At 30.6% G+C, this 19,775-nt stretch overlaps 1 protein-coding gene across 2 annotated transcripts in view; it reads right to left on the reverse strand.

Annotated features, from left to right (window-relative positions):
* LOC112681759 (protein outspread) overlaps positions 1 to 19,775 on the reverse strand; it is an 87,544-nt gene that overhangs the window by 16,645 nt on the left and 51,124 nt on the right. For both annotated transcript variants that reach the window (XM_025552064.1, XM_025552065.1), the window contains exon 5: positions 16,921 to 17,020. In XM_025552064.1, coding sequence (XP_025407849.1) covers positions 16,921 to 17,020 — 100 coding nt within the window. The remainder of the gene's footprint in view (positions 1 to 16,920; positions 17,021 to 19,775) is intronic.

Genomic DNA, 19,775 nt, shown 5'->3' on the forward strand with positions numbered 1-19,775 from the left:
GTGTGTGTGTGTGTGTGTGTGTGTGTGTGTGTGTGTGTGTGTGTGTGAGAGTGCGTAAACGGGTTAGACTTGGTTCTTATCTCTCGCGGGTTAGGTATATACTTTCTCTCGGTAAACACAGTCCCGTTTGCCCAGTATCGGACGCATGCAAAACGACGCCGATCGGAAAAATACTCCCTATCCAAGATGGACACGACTCTTTCGCCCGTACAGTGGAAGTATAAGTCTTTCTGTTGTCGCTGTTGTAACCACGATCCTCATTCACAGACGTAAATAGAAGTTATCACACGGTCATCTGAAAAGGTATAGAGTGGTGGCGGTGGCAGTGAAAGGGCGCGACGTCTATGTTATGGAGATTAAATATTTTACGTTTGTAAGCACGTGTATGTATATGTGTATATATATATATAGGTATGAAGTGGAATATATACACAGCTCGTGTCAGGATTTTTTAGAAGAAAACTAACATATTTTTAAACTGCGAATCTGACGACTAACATTTACTATCAGTTTTAAACACGGTGAAGAGTATAGTCTCCTATACACCGCGGAATCTTGTTCTTATTGCAGACATATGAAACATTATGCCTGGGTCCAGTTTATTAACTATTTTAATTTTCTTCTCATAGTTTTATATCACTTGTTCCAGCGCATTTCAACAATATATATGTCCACATCCAACTCAGAAAATACAAGATTAAAATCGCTTCCAATCAACAACATACGGAATTATTGTGATGAAAGTAGCTACATAGGATAGAATTGGTGGAAAATTAGCGAAGTAAACATGATAGTTGAAAACAATTACATAAGAATAAAAATGTTACGTCCTACATAATTATATTCGACAAATATAATAAAGTGATTTCGAAACAACGACTGTTGATAAAGTCAAAACAAAATTATTATTACTCAAGGTATAATGATAGGTATATAAAAATAAAACACTTTACGAGTCTATTTCAATTATTTGTCTAGCAATCATTTTCATATTATCATTAAAATATAAGTTTCGACAAATCGTGGAAAGCGCATATTCATTAAATCTACTACATCATATATATAGTAAGATATTTCGTCGTGAGTAAACCCACCATCTCCGAAACAGCAGTTAATTAACTCAACTATTCCCACAGGAACAAACGTTCAGATATACATGTTAGGTAGTAGTAATGTGCAGAGGTAAGTAAACGTAATATACAACCATGGTTCTGCAGTAATCGGCTAAGTATTTAATCCGAATTTTCGATAATTATCAATATAACGCTTGACTATAGGTATTATATATACTATGTACACACTTACAGTGACGTAACCAGGGGGGGGGCTAAGGGGGCTATAGCCCCCCCCCCATGAGCCGTGTTTTTATGTATAATGTATCTTGACTATTTAATAGAATCAATGGATGCTCGTTTTAATCAAAGGCTTATTGATGTTATGCCACTTGAAGGACTTATTCCGGCTAATTTAAATATGTATGACGATAAAAATATTATAAAAGCTGCTAAAATATATGTCCAAGATCTCCATGATAATACTTCATCTACAATCAGAGCTAATCTGTTCATATGGAGGCAACAATAGAGTCAAAATACTATTCCAAAACCGAATTCTGCTCTTGATTCACTTTCTCATCGCACCAATCTTCGACCTAACATTAAAATACTTTTACAATTATTCGCCACGTTACCAGTTACCTCTTTCACTCCGGAAAGAACGTTTTCAGCACTTAATCGCTTAAAATTTTTTTTAAGAAGCACTATATCGGAAAACAGACTGAATGGGTTAGCTATGGCTTATATAAATAAAAAAAAAGCAATTCGATGAAAGTGAAATAATAACTGAATTTGCTAGAAATTCGCCTAAGAGGATGCAGCTGTCAGAGTGGAGCAAAGGACTGAACACTAAGACCAAAATTATTATTATTATTATAAATTATATATTAATAAATATTTTTAAAACTATACTAAAATGCTTGAATTAAGTTTAGAAACTTGGTGGTAGATGGTGGGGGGGGTTTAAGGTTGAATTCTCGTATCCTCTCTTACCTTACTTATCCAAAAAAGTGGTTAGTCCCCCCATTTAAAAATCCTGGCTACGCCACAGCACACTTATGAAAAACAAAACGATTACACCATTCGAGGAACTCCAACAGAGGACAATAGTCGGTGAAGAATTGCAATTTTTTCCACGATACATGATACACACACACACACACACACACACACATATATATATATATACATTGTAAAATATAGTTGGTTATATGGTTAATGAGACTTTCAGAGCGTGTGTTTTTTCACGGTCGACTAAAAGTGTGACATGGCGAAAAGTGTAGAAAGGACCTGTTGTGTCTCCGTCTCCATGTGAGCGATGTCTGTCCGGAGAGGACGGTCTAAACCACGTTGCCTTTTAGCAGCTATACGTGCATATGACTGTACTGATGCACTGGAACCGAATGGATACTTTGTCGTATACAATTACGCGTGGGTGCCACAGATGATTTTCGGGTGCAAAAGTTTTACCGTTGCCTCACGATTATTGTATCCGATAAATATAATTGATTATAATATTATAATATATTATGTAATGTGTGTATTATTATTTTCATTGTACAAATGAATCCCATGCTAGAAGGGTGGAGGAGCTCGTCCGCGATCTCCGTATAAGTTGTCGTTGTAGATATATACAGGTCCTGTATTTATAAAAACGTTTCGGTCCAGCAGTCAGAGCGTAGGCAGGTGTTATAGGTATTATACGCATGTAGTTAATGCACGAGGAGATAGGAAAAAGAAAAACTTAAGGAAAACATAAATTAGAAAACCTTTTCTAATTGCATCCTCTTTCGGCAACTCATATTAAATATGTGTTTGCATATCGATTTTACAGCAGAAGACTACGGAAAGAGAAATCCTGCAAATTCAGAACTACATAATATAATATAATAATAATATAATAGACACCAAACCAGAAAAAAAAAATTTAGCCTGAAAACCGGTATCTTCATGATACAGTTATATACACGGTGATAAGACTAGTAAAATGACTGTTTCGCAGGTCGGTCATTTGGAAAGATATTTTGGGGGGTTTTAAATTATCAATTGTCTCTCTTAATTAAATATCACTTTTTAATTTTGATAAGTCCATTAAACATAAGTTAAAATATAAAATTTGTTCATTTAGTTTTTGAAACTGTAAAAATGTTTTGATGATGACATGATATAAAACTATATCTGTCTTAAAATTATTGTACATCATACATAATAAAAGACATTTCGGGGAGGGGAGTTATAAGCCATTAACCCCCTCCCTGGCTACGCCACTGCCAACAAGTATAATATATTAATATTTTGATATAATTAAATAATATGTTTTATATTTTATGTAAACAAGTAAACCAACAATGATCAACCCACAAATAGAAATATTAAACCCTGTTATTTTTACGGGGAAAATGATTTTTATTCACCGATAATAATATTATTAGCTTGTTTATAGTATCAAAGTTTGATATAAATAAGTTTATCGGCATGGCGAGGTTTGATTGATTTGGTCACGGTAATCGAATCGACCGAAAAAAAAGACAGCGTTCATTTGAAATTAATGCGATAGAATCAATTTGGGTGATTACCTAACGACTACGACTATATATTTCAATATTATCAGTCGTTAATATTTAAAAATTAAAAACTACTTCAAGCGCTATATTTTAAAAACGTATTGTACTATGGTAGTGTAATTAAAATTTCATACCACATACAAATAAAGAATGCTCTTTAGCAATAATAAAATATAGTAATAATAATAGATGTATGTGTGTGGTGGTTTCTAGATACTGAAAATTTTTAGGTGTTATTGAACTACATATGTTTTTTTTTTTCCTTTTTGAGTAAACAGCTGCGTTTATTGAAAATTTATAATTTATATATTATATATAATAAGTAAATTTAAGGAAGGATTATAACGCAGACTGTGAATTACTTGGATAAAACTCACAGTAGTGTACCATTTACAATGCAATTAATTTATTATATTCTGTACAAGCATGTTTTACAAGCTAAATAGATCTCTGCACCAATTTCGTTTGAGGTGTCTTGTAGGGTTGTCTAACTACATATGTTATACGCATTACCTATAATAGTTAATGCGTCGTACCGTTTTCTTATCGTATACGTATAATAAATACGAATCCGTTGGCCGAAAATAAATCCGAAACACGAACAAGTATATCATATATATTCTACTACGTATATCTAGACAGACAGCTGTTTTCCGGTCATCATTAGTTGACTTAAATCGTACAAATAGTATACGGACCGTGGAAAATATCGGTATACGAGCAAACTGATGGTGGCCGCAAGGAAGTCTTAACGGTAGAAAAAAATGTATATACTGTTGTTTGTGCATGGTAACTATTTTCGAAAAACATTTCTCTTTTCATTGTCCAATGATAACGTTTTTTTTTTTTGCCGATCGTGTGAATTTTCAGCATTAAACACAATTTTATATGGTTTTCGGTACGTCGTGACTACAAATCTCCAAATCATGTGTCGTATTTGAAGACAAATTTAAAATCGACACCAATCACACGATAGGCGACGTGGTATCTATAATTGTTTTTCGATTGATACCGTTGCAAAGTTTAAATTGAAAAATAATAATCGATTTTGATGAAAGCCGAGAGGTTATATAAAAGGGCATAAGCGAAGTAGGCCAAAGATACATAGTATCACATATATTTCCGAAGTTTCGATGAGTTAAAAAACGAAATTGGATAAAAAAAGATTAATCCTGTTAATTCTAAGAAAAAAAATTAATACCACATTTATTTAAATAATTATACTGAAGGGTTTTTATTTTTAATTTAACAAACACAAAGAATTGAAAATTATTCAATGAACAATAGGACATAAAATTCTATGTTGATTACATTCTGGAAGTGCATATCTATAACAATAGAAAGTGGGAAAATAGATAATAATGTAAGCCAAAAACAATTTTTTATTGTTTTCAAAGTATTAATAATAATTACATCAAATAATTATATTAACCACTAGGTGGTTAAAATACAATTTTTATAAGAACCAAAAGTAGTTGGTGATAAAATATTATGATTAATATTTATTGCAAAAATGTGGATAGTAAATATAATTATATTATTTAACTATCACGTCATTAATAATACAAAACGTTATGCAATAATGTACTTGATATATTTAATTAATGAAAATAACAGAAAATTGTACTTTTTTCAACATAAAATTGAAATAAATTAAAAAAATTATATAAGTATACGTATATTTATATTTACTACTACAGTAAGTAGAAAAATTTACGGTTTTTTTTTTTTTTTAGTAAAATGACGTTTGCTGCAATAAAAGTGAAAGTAATTAATGTAGAACTTAAAAAATATACGAGTTCCGTTCACTGCAGAATTAACATAATAACTTCATTGATGTTTAAATCAACCGCATTACTTAATGACATATTAAGGCTGTGGTTTTTTTTTATCAATTATTTAGTTTTATATTTTCTATACGTGTTTAGTGAGCGAATATCACTTGAAACGAATAAGATAATATTCTATTAAATACTTTTAGAACGTTTAAAACCGTGCATAGATGTCATTGACAATGATGTCGTAAGCGATACGTTCATTTAGGTACTTACATTATAATGAGACGAAAGAGAATAAGGAAAAAAAAGAAAGAAAGAGAGAGAGAGAGAGAGAGAGGAAAAAAGAAACTAAACGCAACATTAAAAATTTGACGTAATTTATAGAGTGCACACTGCATACCACTAAGGTTTATCGATAACGTGCTATAAATGAAAACACATTTCGCGTGAACCTTTTTTTGCGACCGACAATATTATATTTAGGTATTATAAATAATATATTATTTATGCTACACAAATATGTATATTTATATGTTCATCTCGCGCGCTTAGAATGATATACGCTTACACTCAACTAGTTAATAATAATTTTTATTTTGCATCAAGCGCAGATTTATCGCAGGCGCACCAGCTGCAGGTTTGACCCGGAGGGATGCGAATGAGCGAGCGCGTTTGTAAATAGGTGTATTATTATACTCGGATACGATCAAACTTCCATCGCCACTATTGCCACTACTGTACACGTAATTTACAATAAACGGATGACATTTTTAATTATATACAATTAGATAATCTTTGCCTAATCAAAATAATTTTTATAAAATTAAATAAGTTAAATGAAAGATGAAGAAAATTAAAGGATGTCATAAATAATATATTCGAATTTGTGATATGGAAACAAAGAAAAACAAAATAGTCAGGATTCAATAATATGTTGTCACAGTTCAGTGTATGAAAGTGTTAAACTGATTCAATAAAGCAAAAAATCAGAGGCAAATAACCCACACAATACCAAAAAATAGAGGAGCTATCAAAAAAATTTAAAAAATATCTTCAGAAATACAGATTCATAAATTATATTCAGATATACCAAAAACCTGTTAGAAAAAGAGGAAGAAGTAGACCTCTCAGCCATACTAGAATATAAATATCATTAAAATATTGATATAAAAAAAAATAAGCAAAGTTCTTATAATAGTGATGGAAAATTCATCACAGGACCATAAAATATATTGGAGAAAAGGAAAAAAAATGTTGGATAGTTTTTTAGTGTAAAGATATTATAGATTCATTAACATGGACAGAGGTATTTATTCAAAATCGACAAATCAGCGTAAAATTAGCGGTTTTTAATCATAAGATATTTTTGTTTGTTCTATTAAAAAAAAACAATAGATGCTGTTTTATTTATTTATTTATTATTTTAATATTTGTTATACCGTACGTCATAATCATATATTCGTTACACAATATACCACGTGAATTTCGACGGAAGAAATATTTAGGGCACGCGTTAAACGTGTATATATTGTGTTTATAATAATAAATATTATTAACATTATTGTCCATCGATATTGACATTAAAGTTTGTTGAACAGCACTAATGTTTATGTTGGACTTTTTATGTGATATACAAGTAATACACTGACGTCGCAGGAAGTTATTCACGCGCCGAGAGACGTAGTTTTTCGATATCAGCCGTGGTGGCATAGAACAAACATACTTAGGTATACTAATATGCTTTCCATTCGTCGTAGATATTATTACGTGAAAATAAAACCTTCAATGTTTCGAAATATACTTTTATTTTTACGATACATCTAACTGTACATACGGTCTGTCCGCGGGCGATGCGCCAGGATCTAAATATGCGTACAAAAACATTCCGGTGAAATATGTTTTCGGCTTTTATCAGACGAATGTGTGTATAAGTAGATATGTATAATATAGCCACAACGAATTTGCTTCGTAGAAATGAAATAAAAGAAGAATAAAATAAGCGACCACTTCAGCGCATATGCTCACAGTGAGTTTTTTTTTATTGTCGTCGATTTATGTGATCGTTATTCACATACACACAAACACAAGCATATACATAAAAATCACTCGATGGTACAAAACGATGTTTTTTTATATAATTCTATATAAGAGGACAAATCCCTTTTATTTGGGAGGGATTTAATTGTATATTTATGGACGACAGCCGTCACCCTATACATGTGTGTTGGTATTCAGCTCCTTCGATTTAACAGTATAAAAGTATAGAGTATATACATAAAAAATATGTATAATAATAATAAAACCCACAAGATCTTCATCGGGAGGTTTCTTTCAATTTCTCATTTTTTCTCTCTCTTCTACTCCCCCGTGAGTAGTGTATGCACCTGTTCGATGAAATTGAACATACAAGTTTTTATATTTTTTAGTATAAAAAAAAATCTATCATTCTTCTGCGTAGTTTTTTTTTTCGTTTAGTCACATGTCGACTAAATACGTAGATTTTATGCAGAGGTATAGGTACGTAATACTACGTGTATATATATATATGTGTGTGTGTGTGTGTTTGTGTGTAATTAGGTGTTTATGTTTAATTCACGCGTGTACGTAAGTCATTATGAAAACTTTGTAATGTTTAACACGCAGTTAAAAATATATCAATCGTTTCGCTTACACAAAATTTAGTCAATGCATTTATTCTTATTAAGCATATATTGTTCTTATAGATTTAAAATAAAAAAACTGAATAGGTCAAAAAAAAATTAATTAGGGCAACTAAATTATTATTATTATTATTACTCAGTTTATTTTATCGTGTAGTAAAAAAGATTGGTGGGTAAAATTATTCATACATAATGTGTTACATTTTTATTAGATATAATACTATAAGTCAACGGTTCTCAAACTGTGCTCCGCGGAACCCTTGGACTCCGCGGAAGAAGTCTAGGGGCTCAATGGGCATATATTAATTATCTAAATTTAAATATTATTAAATTTCTTAGCTATTGAAAAAAAACACTGGTAACCTGAATTGCGCAACGAGTTATACATTTTTGTGACACCAATTTTATTTACAACTAATACAACTAAGATTTCTCATAAAATTTGGTTATTATGACTTCATAACTTGGTTGGTATTTTCACAAAATTAAATGAAGTAAATTTATTAATACAACTTTGTAACGTGGTCGGAGATGACCAGTTAAATATATGATATTCAGGGAAGGTTTTCTAGTCCTTGTGAATATATTATACCGTAGCTCGGGAGCATAAAAGGAAAGATCTTAATATTAAAAATAAATGTAGATTGATTTAGTTTAGTTATTATTATTTAATATACATAAATAAATATGACTTACGGACTATGGACTACATCAAGACAATATGGAGTTCAGCTACATCGAAAGAATGTTGTGGCAGAACTGCCGCGACTTAATGTAATATCGTAAACATGTAAATTAACGTGATGTCTACTCAGCAATATCCATATTACATGAGTAGAAATTAATAATATGTAACAATCATTACATTACCCCTCTCCTTTTTTTGAACTTACATCTTTACAATTTATCCTAAATTTTTTTTTTTCAAATATAAAAATATAAGTAAGTGAGCACTGTATGATTTGTTGATGATGGTCCGATTGATATGATTTAAGATGAATGATTCATTCTTAACTTTGCTCGTCGATTTGTTCCACCATTTAGTTGTAAAGACGGTATGACCGACTTATGATTTTAAGGAAGAGGAGAAAATTACTTCACCGCGAACTCCTGGCCGATGTTCGCAGTTAACAACTTCAAACTCTGCAGTTTCTCCGTCATCACGTTGATGAAACCATAGACGCATTTGGACTATTGGTTGTCTATTTGTTTTTATAGTTGTGCTCACTTACCCTATTTTTACAATTTTTGGACATATAACATAATTTTAATACAAAATTCTTTAATGGTTCCATTCAACTCTTTTTTTTTTTTAAACACAGATAAAAAAATTAGCTTTTACAAATATATCATCCAAACAAAAAAATACTACAATTTTTTGGCATATTATTTTAAACAATATTTTGGATAAATATTCTCTTTTTTTTTTACAATTTTGTCATTTAACATAATGTTTTGATACTTTATAATAGTAAAAAAAATTTAAATATATTCCTTTTAACTATTTTTTTAAACACAAAATAATTAGCTTTTACAAAAATATCATCCAAACAAAAAAAATACATACAACTTTTTGACATTATTTTAAACAATATTTTGGATAAATATTCTCTGTTTTTTTTTTTACAATTTTTTCATTTAACATAATGTTTTGATACTTTATAATATTACAAAAAAAATAAATAAATATTGCCTTTTACAAATTTATCATTCAAACAGATACATACAAATAAATATATAATTCTTAAAAAAAAAAAAAAAATTATGATAAATTGTATAGATGTAAGTTCAAAAAGGAGAGGGTTAATGTAACGATTATTACATATTATTAATGTATACTCATGTAATATGGATATTGCTGAGTAGACATCATGTTAATAATATGTAACAATCGTTACAACTTAAAATGACCAAAGTTTTCATAGCAAATAACAAAATTCGAACTTTAAAAAAAAATGAAATTTTGAACTGTGTGGTTTTCTCAATATGAAACATATAACTATTGTTGTCTTGAATATAAATTCCTGATTTTCAGGGCTCCGTAAATTTTTTTGAAAACAAGGGCTCCCCGGACAAAAAAGTTTGAGAACCACTTATAGTATAAGTTTATTATTTGCGAAGGACATTATTTTACTTACTAGGCAATGTTAACAATATTATATTCTTAACATACTAATCGGAATAATTGAATCACGGAAATTAAATATTAGAAAATAACTTTCCGAATAAATATAGTGCATAAGAATTTATTTGAATAGCGGTCTGGGTTTATTTTATACCTTTTAAATGGTTTCGATACAGACGTACAGCATGCGTGAAGAGCTAACCACATTTAAAATCATTATCAGCATTATACAATATACTGAAAACAATTTATTAATTTCACGAATTGTATTCGTTTAAAATGCATTTGGTATAAACGCGGATTGACTACGGAACGATGATCAGCCGTAATAAAACGAGCATCTTAAAAAAAAAGAAATAATATATAATCGACGATGATTAATCTTATTGATTCGACACGGCGTCATAATTCGGCCAAATCGAACTGATTATTTATATCTGTGCCAATTTACACTTCGCGCATACATAATCTACATGAATCTTACACGCGGAGAAATCGGTTACATTCACCGATTTCAGAGGCATATCGATGACAGTCTATCGTGCTTTTTTTTTTTTCGCATCGAAATCTAGTCTGATATAATAATATGCGCGCGACCTAAACCAACAAAATCGGAGAAGTTTGCGGTGAGTGCAGGTTAATAATTGTCACGAGACAGCGACACGTATTCTTTTAACGTGTCCTTTTACAATCGTTTCTCCTGTGCAGGACCCCGCGTTCCACGACCGCGAACGAATACCAAAATTTGAGTGTCACAAGCAAGTTCGACAGCAGCGATCTATTTGCACAGTGACCGCGATTCGACGACATATACTTGTGTACCTTCGGGTACCACTGGCGCTCGCATAGAATACGGTAACCCATACACGAGGTTCTCCCGCGCGTCTTCGCACCGTACAGGGGGGCCTCCATTGTACAAGGTCCAAGTATTAATTACACGCGGACCAACGAATGTGCAGTTATATTGCTATAATACTATTACTGTTGTTGTTGTATTGTGTTATACTTGTGTATGCGCGCGCGCGTGTACGTATCGCACACCGCATATAATATTATACACGCGCGCGAAATCGTACGCGGCGATATTTTTTCCACACGTCTCCGCCGTCACTATTTTCATTAAGAAAACTAGGCCACCGCAGGAACACGCCGGTATGTATGTACGTATATATACGATATACTAATTAATGCGGGGCCGTGCGCTAAAAGAAACGTATGTATAAATAATACATACACACATATATATATATATTGTATATTATGTGGAAGAAAAAGATTTGTAATACCGGTGCGCGCGCGTGTGTGCATCCGGAGCGGTTTCATCAAACGCCTAGCACACCGTTACAAACGTGTACGATCACACACGCGCGCGCACACAACGTTTATTTTTTTTCTCTTCCATTTCTATCCGCGACATTCATTAACCATTATATATAATAATACATTATCCTCGGTGCGGTGTGCACGAGTTCCGCTTTTCACCGTGTTATACGACGCTCGGGGGAAAAAAAAAAAATGTTTATTCCACCGCGGTAAACCGTCGAAAAAGACAATCGCCGCACGAAACAAACCCGTACGGACATAATTATTATCAACGATATAGCCGGACAACGACGACGTGGTGTGTTCATAGGGGCAAGTGAACAATTCTCTATTAACGGTGTCGGGTTTCACTGCACAAGCCTTCGACTACATTGAACTCTTTGTTTTTCGAATCGACCGCAATTAATATTTTTCCTTCGATGATTTGAATACGCGAAAAATGACAAATTTCGCAGCATCGAATGGTGATAAGCAGGGCTCGGGAGTTAAAGCATTTGCTTATTTTTATGGATTAACATAAAATGTAGCGGAGTGCTATAGAAGTACGTACAATTATGAAATTTGAAAATGATTTTTTTTTTTTTTTGCTTTTTTCAGCAATTTTTCAAAAATATTCTTATTTCCAGTTTTTCTGATTATTTTTGTTTATTTGACCAGTTCTTTTACGTTTTTATAGTTTTCTCCTGCAAAGTCGTTTTAATAGAATTAAAATTAAAATTAATTCTTATCTACGTTATCATGTAGTTCGTCGTCCAAGTCATCGTTGTAGGGTTAACAAAGATATTCCAACGCTGAAAACAGAACTGAGTAACAAACGTCAGAATGATTAAGAGCAGAGAGAACAATTTACATTTTATTTTTCTGAAAAATCCCTTAGAAAATCCATAAAGTTTTGAAAGTGAAGATTTATTTTTATTTTGTTTGATTTTTTAGTTAGAATTGTATAGTTTTTTTTTTTTTTTAAATAAATATATTTGCTTAATTTAAATTTTTTTATTTTTTTAGTGCTTATAATGATGTTTTTAAGCACTTATTTTAATGATTTTAAATGCTATAAATTCCGAACCCTGATTAAGACACCGATATTATATTAAACAAAATCTGCAATGCGCGTTCATACACCTCTGCATTTGTAAATGTTTGATAATCTCAGTAAATTTTTTTTCCACTAACTCATCAATGAAACACAAATAAACTCAATATGTGACATAATACTCGTGTAATAATCATGAAAATGACATATTGAAACCAGGTATAAATATGTATGCTTATAAATTTCGATTTGATATGTTTTTTAAAAAAATAATATATAATTATATCAGTTATCGATATTTATGATTGGAATATAAAAATTATTAACTGCTACATATAAAATACAAATTTAACATTCATTAAATGCGTTCGATATTATTACATAACACAATTACTTTGAAAATATGTTGCACCATTAAAACACCACATTTCCGCGATTATCAATTATAACTTATTGCAATGTAATTAAGTAAAAAAAAAAAATCAAGAAGAAGACGAATTATATTTGTGTTTCACGCTAAAATATGATACAGGCACAAAAAATGAAATTAATTGTCAATGATATCTTCTAGATTGTATTTTCACAGCTATAGAATTTCACGAAACCACTTAAACAAAAAACTATCTGATGAAATAATAATTTTACTTTTATCATTTTTGTCACTATATCACAATGAAATTCACTTCTTAAATTAAAGTATTGTATACTTAATAAAATTATTTATTCGACAATTGCCAATTCTATTAATTTTAACAACAAAAATCATGAATTTTTGATAAATTTTAACATAGTACAAGGGTCAAAATTATAACTTAAACTGTATGATAATCAGCAATAAACCATCTTAATAATAAAACAAAATTAGGGCAGGCTAGATTTGAACTAAAACACCTTAATTGCAATCGTTACCTATATTCATTAGTAAGATTTTTCTAATTTCTAATTCATGAATAGGAAGTAACATGAAAATAAAGATTACATTTGTTAATTAAGTCTTAAATTATATAATGAATATATTGAAGTATAATAATAAAAATAAATAAAAGTGTACTATGTTACGACCGTTACTATTAAATATTATTTATTAACGATAGTGAAATAACAACTTTATTTTATATCTATATAATTTTTATCAAACGATATTATAAAACAACCTCAGTTGTAACCGAACCTGAAGTTTTGACATGGCAGAGAACGCATTATATTTCGTTTAATTTTTAGTGACAGTTAAATTGTAATTAAAATACATAAAATTGTTTGTGTAGTCACTGTAGCGTGCATAACATTTTGAGTTTCCAGATGATATTTAACCGGAAGTTGATACACCGGAATATACTTTATTAGTCATTACACGTCGTATGTATAAGAATCATTGTTTATTAATAATTTTGGTTATGCATTATTTTTATTCTTGCTTGTTAATAATTGAAATGCCATACTATGTATAAAAAATATAAAAAATATTACAGGACATTATGACATTTTACATGAATTACAATTCCTTAAATATTATATTATACACCTATAAAACTAACATTTTCGAATACAAGTAACTACCTATATTTAATTTGTAATTTGAGTATTACAATTATCAGTATTCATTATTGTATATCAATTAAAGTGATTTTAACCAAACGGAAATGATCATATTATATATCAATAAATTAATACATAAGTCTAAGACTACATGCAAATACATAAATATATCGATATCAATACATCTTTTAAAAATATTTTTCCCGTTATACTAGAATTAATTATTTAAACGCATCACGATAAACTTTTTAACATAGAAATAATGAAAAATTAGTGCAGAATCATTGCAGAATTAAATATTTTTCTTATGGTTAATTCTAAAATTGAAAAATAAAAACTCGTAAATGCAAACATGCTGAGAGTACATATTATAGAGAACTAATTAATTGACATTTGTCAACAAAAATATATTTTATTATACTACATAACTGGTTTAAAGCTCTTATTTTTAGCAAAATATTCAAAAATCTTCAATCCCAGCACATTTCATAATCGTTTAACTGAATTCAAGTATAAATGACATCTGGTTTGAAAGTACAGGCTCGATAATAATATGAATAATTGGTTTAGCGTTAGACATTCAGTGAAATGATTTTAATGTCATATTTTTTGTTTCGAAATATATACATCATTATATTTCTAAATCATGTATAAGTATGTTTTAAACACTATTATATATTTACCATAAGAAAATAAAAATTAACAAAGAAACATTGGCAATCATTTTGCAGGTAATATAACTAATCAAAAATGATTTTAATGTGTTCCGTCAACACGACGTGCAACACAACACGAATTTAATATACAGGGGATAAAAAAAACTGGCTTCACAACAGATTTAACCTTTACCATCATCAACGTTAAAAAATTTATTTTATAATGCGTATGCAAAATTTCGCAGTAATTGTGACCGAAACCTGACTGTTTCATGTAAAATGACAAAACTGGTTTTTACCAAACCTGAAATTCTATTTCAGAGGGCGAGAATTTTCATAGCGTTATAGCTTAAGCTTCTAATTAAACTAAAAAACACCGCCATAGTCTCAGTGGCTATTTTTGTTCAACATCAATTAATTTTCATACACATCAGATAAAAAAGACAATTTGGGTCAATACATACATTTTAAATGTATCTCATGTGCATAATATTTTATCATCGTTATTATTATTATTATTATTATTATAACAATTATTAATCAGATCGTGAAATCCACGAGAGAGGACGATGACCGTGGTGGAGGTTTTACGTGTAGGAAAAACGCCACGCTTTGAATATTGAACACTGTCGAGACTCTTCTTTCAACACGTTTGGCATGTGCGTCGCGTCCCATAGAATTAAAAATAATGCGATACGCAAACGATCGGGCTTACGAAAAAAAAAAAGAGGAAAAAAGAAGTACTTCACGCCGAAACGTAGGCACGTGGGCAACGGTGTCTTCTATTGTTGTCGTTGTATCAAACAATATAATAATAAGAATTCTGCGACCACAACATGATTAAGAGATTAATGAACACAACCAGGACACAAGAGACAGGCTATGGTCTTATTTAAAATTCTATGTACAAAACTCCTCACGTACACATACGGCTGAAATGGAATTCAGAATTGCTGGGGAGTGTGTCAATATATAAAAACTAACATAAAGATAATTTATGAAAATATTCACAGAATCAATAATAAAATGCACTTAATATATTAACATAAGCAAATACATATTATAATCTTTCAAAATATACATTAGGTTTTGTGTAAATAATAACACAATGGGAAATCCAAACGATTGACTGAAATTATTTAGACTAAAGAGTAAACATTCATTTTATTTTGTATAATGCACACGTATCCACAAAGAATAATAATTTTTACACAAATATTATCTGCATGGTTTATTTATGAGTTGTAATATTGTGGTTATAAGAATCTCTACAATCTTATAGCATCTCATTTTTGCGGTTTTTAGTTGGTGAGAAATTGGATTTTATTTACCAAAAAGTCAAATTATATAAAAAATACCACATGTTATGTTCTAAAATAAATGTTCTTAATACATAAAGTATATGCAAATAAAATTGGTAGGTGTATCTATACAAGGGAAAAATTGTATCATTTACAGGTAATACTACTAGGAAAGAGAAATGTGTAAAACACATTCATTATTTATACATGTATAATAAATGTATGCAAGTTTGTTTACATGCAACTACAGTTCATTTAAATACCAAAACAAGACCATAGTATTATGGTTAAGAGCTCAGCGGCTTAATAACGTATTAATATATTATATATAGGCATTTGTAGAGCGTGACAGTAATGCCAGAAAATTATTAGGTCGCGGTGATGTTCGACGTCTTTGTGGAATTTAGAACCAATAAATCTAAAATAGTTTCCCGCTTGTGATTTAATTTATTAAAATAATCTTTGGAGTCTAGTTGTCAATATGAAAATGTACATAGTTGTAATATATATAATATAAATAAGGTTTAAATATCTGTTATTTGTTCATTCGTACCTTATGTTTTATATAAATGTTTTCGGATAAATGTTTAATAAAACTTTAAAAAATATTGCTCGATTAATGAAAAGATGATCATTCTATATGTATTTAAATAAAGCAACCAGTTTAACCGGCATCTATCGTGAACCCGTTACACAATTGCTTACTATTGCCTACACACGCATCAAATCCAAGGATAACACGAAGACTACTGTATAATTTCAGCGGTAGCTAGCCAAACATTCGAGCACCATCCGCCGGAAGTAAAATTTAGATTTTTTTTTTGCATAATGAACAAGTACAATACAAACAACACTACGTATACAATGCATTGTGCAATATTCAACTTACCTCTAACGACTGGTCCATTCAGAGCGCCGGATGTAGTGTTTGGACCTGGGAACGTCGAGTTCCGCTTATGCTTTGGTATGCCATTGGTCGTTGGAGTTATCTGAAACAAAATGTATAAACATATGAACATATGAATACACTAGAAAAAATATACTCATGTACGTCTATAGTTATATATTCAAACAAAATAATGTTAGATATGAAATTCTTAACTCAAATTGCATTTTAATTAAAGAATAAAAGTTATATATTGGCCGAATATATTTTGACATTAAACAAATTGTTCAAATTAATTCACTCCATTTGTCCTAAAACAATTATAACATAAAACAATAAATACTTTCAAATAGTCTTATGACAACATCCAATATTGTACTTAATTTTATTGTATTTGAATAAAATACTTGAGTAACATACAAACATTCTTATAATTGATATTTTAATAAGGTGAAATTTAAATAAAATATCCATAACTATAATTTAGAAATCGACAACCAGCTCGTTTGAGAAGAAATCGCAAACATTCAAACGTCGATTTTAGAAGTGTCCTCATATTCGTATGTTCATTCCTCCAGACACAATTGTATCGAGTAACTAATGTCCTTTATAAATTATTTGAAAAAGAAGAACACATTATACTGTATAGTTTATTTCAAATTAAGATCGTGATCTAAATCACTCAAAGCACTAAGCTCTAACAGGCGCGCACGCATAATAATAATGATAAATTGTATATGTGCAAACGAACGGGGCAAAACCCCTACGCCCACACCACACATTCCGGTCAAAGCCAAGATACTCAGGCGCGTATCTAGGTTTTTTTTTTAAGAGGGGTGTTATTTAAAATAAATCGAAAAAATTATATACAACAAAATAATAGTTTTACGGATACTTTATTGTACAAGCATACAAGTACTTTAGTATATTATACATGAATATCTGTTCCGAGATAAAAAGTGAATGCGCCATTAAAATATGTAATCGCCATGGCTTGATTTTTTGACATTTTGTCACTAACTTATCTCACAAAAAATTATGTAAATCAACACCGGCAATAATTCCACCAACCCTAAGTCGTCTATGGCAGTAATAAATCACACACTGTTGCACGTCAGCAAAGCATTTGGTTATACAATTAACATGTGATTGAGCCACACTGCAGCAGTATCTACTTGTGAACGACCTTGTGTGAATATATATTTCTATATATGCGCAGCAATCAGGTACATATAAACACCACATCGCCGAAAAGCATTAGTCATTTTTTCCTTACCTCTGTCAGGATGGCCGCTGCGCGCGCGCGGTCAAAAACGCGCTTATTATTATAAGACGCCCAAGGCAAATTCCAACATCGTAATTGGCCAATCGTGATCGAGTTTGCTGAACATCAACCAGAATTGTTTCCCTCCCGATTCTAAAACGATCCTTGTAATGTTTATTATATATGTATATATTTTTCGATATTGTTTTAGGAGAAAAAAATTGTCGTTTGTCGGTCTGATGACCGCGTCCCTACGAGGAAAACGATTATTTTTGGTAGTTTTTCGCTAAAACGACTACTGTGGGTGTCATTTAGTAGACGGTATTTAAATTATGCTTAAATCCGAAACAATAAGAATTAATCATTGGTCACGGTTCGTTAAAACGTCTGTATAGGGTCTTAATTAATATATAAAAGACAATATCCAGAGAAGCAAAAAAACGATCTGATTTATAACCCACGTGCCAGTGTTCCAAGACAATGAGCACCGATAAACTGTATACAAAATTATTAACCAACTAATCATCGTCTGCTGATATTCCTAAGTGGTTTCAAATATACAATTATAATATAAGTAAACTGAGGGTATTCTTGCTGTGTAGCACGTTGACCTTTGCAATACACCAAATATAATATATTTTAAAACATTAATGACTGAGCTTTTAAATTATACAATTACGTTTTACGCGTAATATTATTATTATGTCCATTATTCTTTATGTCCATAAAGAAATCCTAGAAAGGTCTAAAGTTGATTTTGGAATAATAATCATAATCGATAAACATGAATTGGATCACAATAATGGGCAGCGTAATGATGCTACCTGATGGATAATAACTTGTTAGAAACTTCTAAAATATACTTGAATACCCCCGACAATATGTATCGATATTATTCAGACATGAGATTTTGAAATTACAATACCACAGATCGTTTCCATGACATGTATAATAGATGTTATACATACATATACATTATATACGTATTAGGTACATGTATTATTACTAACGATGAACTAGATCACATAGCCTGTCTAAAACGGACCGAAACAAATCGGCAAAGAGGGAGGCCGATGAATCGTACAATTTCGCTGGCACACGATGTAGCCGACATGTGAACACAGTGAGACTAGCAGTATACATCACGATCAATGGGAGGATAGAACCGCAATAACAGTAATAATATAGATCGGGGTATCGGTTCTTGTTAGATTGGAAGTCTTAAAACCGGTTTATCTGGATACAAGTCCCCGTGTTTTTTTTTTTTTTTACATATATACAAACAAAACAGAGTTCATAATTATATATTTTACAGGTCCTCCAAAAATACAGAAAAAAAACTATCACGATCGGCGCTCCCATAAAACGTACGATGACTACATTTTTGGACAATAAGTTATGTTAGAAAAAAAATGACATAATAACAGCAAAGGTCAATGAAAGTTATTTTTATTTTTAATACAATTCCGAGATACACACTTTAATCATTTACAATAAAAAATAAAACACTTATTGACAGTAGACTTTAAAATGCTTCGTTTTTTAACAATGAAACGTAGTTAATGAACTCAAGCTATATAAATAAATACTTTAA

The sequence above is a fragment of the Sipha flava genome, unplaced genomic scaffold (genome assembly GCF_003268045.1).
Source record: "Sipha flava isolate LNK unplaced genomic scaffold, YSA_version1 196_pilon_pilon, whole genome shotgun sequence".
NCBI classification, from domain to species: domain Eukaryota; kingdom Metazoa; phylum Arthropoda; class Insecta; order Hemiptera; family Aphididae; genus Sipha; species Sipha flava.